The 6,298-nt window shown below is 42.9% G+C and overlaps 1 protein-coding gene across 1 annotated transcript; it reads right to left on the bottom strand.

Annotated features, from left to right (window-relative positions):
- Positions 1–1,532: 1,532 nt before the first annotated feature.
- Positions 1,533–4,065, bottom strand: LOC129829380 (E3 ubiquitin-protein ligase TRIM35-like). Its single transcript, XM_055891045.1, has one exon. It carries the CDS (start codon positions 3,642–3,644, stop codon positions 2,364–2,366), a length of 1,281 nt encoding a protein of 426 aa, XP_055747020.1. The 5' UTR covers positions 3,645–4,065; the 3' UTR covers positions 1,533–2,363.
- Positions 4,066–6,298: the final 2,233 nt, after the last annotated feature.

Raw genomic sequence — 6,298 nt, 5'->3', positions numbered from 1 at the left:
GTGTTGTACATCAGAGTGTGTACAGGGCCTTAGTGGCTCTGTTCTAACATTACCCAAACCTACTGTATAGCAAGGTGTGACATAATACATGGGCACTGAACATGGTCCAATCCTCCGATCCAGGCATAGGTTAAATCATTTGATACACAAAATGATGCTCTGCTGAACTTTGCAAGTTTCACCTCAAAGTGCTATAGGAGGGGTGAGAGACAGAGTCAGCGCTGACAAGTAAGTTTGTTACAATTTATCTTTTAGACTCAATATACAGTAGTAGACAATGGAATCGTTGCGAGTGGAAGAGGTGCGTCAAAATATTGGCATACCTCTGCCTCAAGCCATGTTCTCTGGGTACTAAACAAACCAGCCTGGACCAGCCCGAGGGACATGACCTCCTGCTCTGTTCCTCCACTTCCTCAGCCTCTGTAGAGAGGAAAGACACAGGCCGTGTGACATTACTCAATACACACACCACACCTTCTCCTAGGTTACACAGCCTGGTTGGGACAAACCTCTACTATTCAATCATAGAGCAGCGCACGGGACATCTGACTTTTATAGGCGTTAGCCAGGATCATACTCATGGTAAACACTGAGAACATCGGCATAAATAACCTTTAAAAGGCAGTTGTCAGCTGTCCAGTGCACTGCTCTATAACTTGGATGGAATCGCAGCCTTACTGTTAGTTATACCATGGCATTGTTGAATACTCGTTTCTGATCAGTGGTGTAAAGTACTTAAGGGAAAATAATTTAAAGTACTCCTTAAGTCGTTTTTTGGGGGTATCTGCACTTTACTTTGCTATTTCTGACAACTTTTTCTTCATTACGTTCATAAAGAAAATAATGAACTTTTTACTCCATACATTTTCTCTGACATTTTTTAATGCTAAGCAGGACAGGAAAATGGTCCAATTCACATACTTATCAAGGGAACATCCCTGGTCATCTCTACTGCCTCTGATCTTGCAGACTCACTAAACACAATGGTTTGTTTGTAAATGATGTCTGAGTGTTGGAGTGTGCTCCTGGCTATCCGTAAATTTAAAAAAATTAAAAAAATATGGTGCCATCTAGTTTGCTTAATATATGCAATTTGAAATTATTTACACTTGTACTTTTACTTTTGATACTTAAGTATATTTTAGCAATTACATTTACTTTTGATACTTAAATATATTTAAAACCAAATACTTTACTCAAGTAGAATTTTACTGGGTGACTTTAACTTTTATTTGAGTAATTTTCTATTAAAGGTACTTTTACTAAGGGGGCTGGTTAGTCGTGGGTGGTTCATTATTTTCCATAGCACGCAAAGCCCCTATATAAAACACATACTCAGAGGAGGAATCTGTTCAAGGTTAGTCTCCAGTAAGTGTTCTGTAACAGGGAGATATGTGATTGATAAGGATGATGATGATGATGATGATATTAGGCGTTCCTAATGTTTGGTATACACAATGTATGTGGCGTACTGTGCAACTTTTGGCTCGTGAGCCCTACTTTCAGAACTACTGGCTAAAAGTATACAAAAGTACAAGAGAATCTCTTTAATGTAATAGAAGAAAACACAAAAGCAAATTGATCCTCACTATTTCCTGAGGTTAACTGATTTGACCTTTCCACTTGAACTGGTCTTCCATTTGTTATACTTTAACGGCATCTGCTGGAAGGAATGTGATGTGTGTGCTGGGGTAAATGTCCAGGGCCCCTATTGCAACAGAAAACTAAAAGTCCAGGTATCCACTTCCTGTTTCAGTACGTTTCCTTCCATTTGGTATCGAATGAACATGACCCAGGACAAATGTTTTGAGGTTAGCAGCACAGTCTTGAAATTGTACATGCTATTACACTGAGGTTAGAATTCAGCAATGGGAAAAATATATAAGAATGCATGTGTATCATGTCGTACTGAAAGCCACTAACCAATCAAGCAGTCTGAATTCTGGTCAAATTCTTTCAATCAATTTTATTCACATCAGAACTAGGGCTTGATTCAATCCGTATCGCTGAAGTTCAGTTCTATAGAGTGATTGAAATGTAAAGGCAATTTTTTCGCGGTCGCGGACACTGCATTCACGGTAAAAGCTGCATATCCCGGCTCAATTGGAAATTACCTTTAAATTTCATATGGCACTGAACTTCAGCAAAATGGATTGAATCGAGCCCCTACGATAAACACCACAAGTCTCAGACGAGGATTAGCTAAGCATAAATTATATATATATATATTTTTCTTCAATTACTGTTCTGTTCAAGGCATTATTTCAAATCATTATCCCAAATGGTATTTTTTTCTGCGCAAGTTTCTAGCCTTTGAATTCATTTTTATAAGTTTCAATCGTAAGATGTGATCACATGCCTCACTAAGATGCCATTACTGTCAGAGACACCTCTGATTGGCAGATATGTATATCAGGGTTGTTGGCACCACCAGCCAGTCCAACAAGAAAGTATGGGTACAGTCTCTCAGCAAACGTGTCTTTATGAGTATAGATGTGTGTCATATCTTTGGGGTCGTAGAAGGACACCTCCCCACTGGTGAAGTCCAGCTGCACTCGGATCCTCTTCAGCTTCTCAAAAGCAAGGGGCTCACCCTTTCCACTTTGATACACACCATTCCTGTTCAGTATAGCCCAGATTCCATAACCTGGTGAAGCAAGAATCTCCCCCTTCCTATCAATGGTCTCTTTAGCTACGCCCAGATTCCACTCAGGATGGTCCCCCACCTCCACCTCCCAGATGTGCTTCCCTGAGCTGAAGCCCTCTGAGCCCAGAACCTTGGCATACTGTGCGAACCTCTCTGGGTTGTCAGTGATTTGCTGACCTATGTTATTAAATCTCACACTGGTCAGATTATCAGACACGGAGAGCCAGCGGTTTGCAGTGTTGGGGTTCAGAATCACAGGAGTGTATTGGACTATCTCCTTCATCTTCTCCCACACTCTGAACTGCAGGTTTCCCAGGTGTTTGGCCATGTTTATAAGCACTCCTGAGACCTGCTGTGTACCCGGCAGTGTGCTGTTCTGGGTGTATTTGTAGCTCACAAGGAATGTGCGGTCGTCTTTCTGCAGGTCCTGTTCAAGAGAAGAGATCTGCTTGAGAATTCTCTCCATCTCGCTGACGATAGCCCTGCCCTTCTGCTCCTCTTCCTCCCTGAGCGCAACCAGTCTGGCCTCTTCTTCCTCTCTCAGAAACTGGTGGAACTTTTCAAACTGCTCCCTCATCTGCCTCTCTGCGTCCGCACGTTGCTTCTTAATGTGGACCTCCATGCTTTTGTACTTTTCTTGATTCTTTCGAAGACTCTCTAAATTGGATTTCAGTTCTTCCTTTTGATCAAACACAGTCTTTTTCAGTGCTGGCACCTCTTCTAGAGTGCCTCTCTCCAGCTTCATAGCAAGATCATTCTGGTCCATCTTCCTCAGGATCGTCAGTGAGATCTTCACTGCTCCTTCATGGCAGTAGGCGCTGACCATCTTCTCCACGGTGTCCTCCCTGTCAGCGTTCTCCAGACAGCTCTTAGGAATAGGAAACCGGCCATCTAACATGTTCTTAGTCAGTAGATACTGAAATCTCTTCAGCTCGCTTAAGACCAAGCTATCCAGGGTGTCCAGCAGCAGCTCATGGACAGAATCAGGAGTTGCCATTGTAGATTATCCAGAAACTTAACTCTAGTCAATAAACTTTGATCAACTTTACAACCTTCACTTTTTACAGGTGCGCTTAGAATTTACAGTTTAGATGGTATATCCTTGTAATTGTTGAGTCTCTTGGTATTTGTAAGGAGAAAAAAATCCAGTTGTGTATCGCAGTGAGAGTGAAAGTGAAAGAGAGTGAAAATCTATTTTCAGTTTCGACAGCTTTCTACTAGTGAGACATGGGTGGGAGGGGATTCTAGGTTGTGCTAAACTTTCATATGTTTGACTTTATTTTCCTTTATGCAGCACATACATTTACCCACACACGTTTTCGTTATATTATTTATTTGTATTTTAAATAGTATACATACTGTTGCCTACCGGGGCGGCAGGTAGCCTAGTGGTTAGAGCATTGGGCCAGTAACCGAAAGGTTGCTAGATTGAATCCATGAACTGACAAGGTAAAAATCTGTCGTTCTGCCCCTGAACAAGGCAGTTAAGCCACTGTTCCCTGGTAGGCTGTCATTGTCAATAAGACTTTGTTCTTAACTGACTTGCCTAGTTAAATAAAGATTAAATAAAAAAAATACTGTAGTTATCGTTATCATGTAATGTTGACGCTCTACCTAGTGAAACATTAACCTTCTAATGCTGCCTGAGGAAAACCTTTGGCCGAAAGATGTGGCAACATGCATAGCTGTGTATTCAATAGTTGGATAGATGCCACATATTTTCCATTATGGCTCCTGTGACATCATGAGCAGTGCCATTGAGGGCAATCTCCATTTTAAAGTACTGTAGTCAATTTCTTCTTCTTCTAGTTCTATAAGTTTATTGACAGTCGGTAAACAAACTGAAAGGTGCATACTGCCACCTAGAGTGTGTTGTCTGTTCAGGCATGAAGCTAAGGTTAGTAAATTACTGCCAGCTACAACTATCAAATGTTTGCTCAGGGGGTTGGAATTATGTGATCCTTCCTTAAAAGGGGCTGAACTCGCTGATTTCCGCTTCGTTTTTTCGCTTCCACATTAAGAAATGCTACAGTAGAAGCCAATCTAGAGTTTAAGTAGCGCTCGTTGGAGACCTCTCCAGAACAACCGGGAGGTTTGCCTTTGTACTTGCCCGTCGGATAGCACACGTTTTGTCACATCCTGATCTGTTTCACCTGCCTTGTGCTTGTCTCCACCCTCATCCAGGTGTCTCCCATTTTCTCCATTATCCCCTGCGTATTTATACCTGCGTTTTCTGTTTGTCTGTTGTCTCGTCAAACCTACCAGGATGTTTTTCTGTACTCCTATTGCTATAGTTGCCACGGTTCCGACCATTTCTGCCTGCCCTGACCCCGAGCCTGCATGCTGTCCTGTATTTATCTGACTCTGACCTGCTTTCGAACTTCTGCCTGCCCTACCCATGAGACTGCCTGCCACCCTGTACCTGTCGAACTCGGACCTGGTTACAAACCTCTACCTGTCCTCGACCTGCCTTTTGCCCGCCTCCTGTAGTTTCATAAACTACTCTGTGTATTGAACCTGTGTCTGCAACTGGGTCATATCCTGAGCCGTGTTAGTTTTGGGGCTTTTGTTGCACTGTTTCTGACTAAAGTACATTTAACCAATTTACTGCCAATGGTATTAGGCGTAAGAAAATGGCGTCCATTGAGAAGGCAAGAACAAGATGTATGTCAGGACAAGTGCAGTATTATCATAAGGCGATGAATATGGATGAGAAATGGAGGGAAAAGAGAGGCAGAGATCGAAGAGAGGGACTGAAGAGGGTGAGCTTGAATCGGAGAAAGGGGAGATGGTTTGTTCAAGAAGAATGGTAGGAAGTGTAAGCAGAGTGATCTGTACGCCGGATCAAAGACAGGAGGAGAAATGGAAGTGAATGACGGCGACGTATCAGAGGTGGTAAGTGTGGCGGAGTTCTCAGAGCCCGAGGCTTGCACCGAGGGTCAGGATATAGATGAGGTTCTGACGGTAGGAGTGACATTTTTGGAAAAAGTGGACCCTTGCCTTTTTAGATGATCCATTTGTGTTTTCAGGGTGGGTGAAAACAGAGTTGGGTGCTGTGAAATCAGTGAAGGTAACCAGAAGTGATCTTGTGATAATTATGTGTTTCTGCTGGTCAGAGGGAGCAGTCGCTCTGCGTTAAACATGGGGACAAGAGATGTGAATTGTTTTGCTCTCAACAAAAGGGTGCCATTGAAAGGAGTGATTACTGGGGTAGCAGTAAATGTGAAAGTTTACCAACTGAAGGGAAAGATTCCCTGTGTTTGATGCGCGTCCTTTGGTGCGGCGCAGACAGGGTAGCGTGAGTGTTGAAACAGAAGAGTCGCCTGTTCTTCCAAGTTTTGATGTTGAGTCTTTGCCTGACAAAGTGATGTTAGGATATAGAAGTTATCTTGTACAAGCCTTTGTGTTGAATACATTACGTCATTACAGGTGTCAAGCTTATGGGCATGAGACAAAGGAATGTGTAGCATTGGGGAAAGTAGTGGTATGTGTTAATTGTAGGGGTGCCCATGGGGCTGGGGATCAGAAATGCCCGGTGTGAGAGAGGTAGGTTGAGGTTACCAGTGTTAGAGTAGTGTAGAATTTGTTGTATGCTGAGGCAGTGAAGAAAGTAGAGGAAGATGGGTCAAGGGGGCGGGATCCTGAGAGGAG

The sequence above is a fragment of the Salvelinus fontinalis genome, chromosome 31 (genome assembly GCF_029448725.1).
Source record: "Salvelinus fontinalis isolate EN_2023a chromosome 31, ASM2944872v1, whole genome shotgun sequence".
In the NCBI taxonomy this organism is placed as follows: Eukaryota; Metazoa; Chordata; class Actinopteri; order Salmoniformes; family Salmonidae; genus Salvelinus; species Salvelinus fontinalis.
This window is presented reverse-complemented; position numbering and strand designations above follow the sequence as displayed.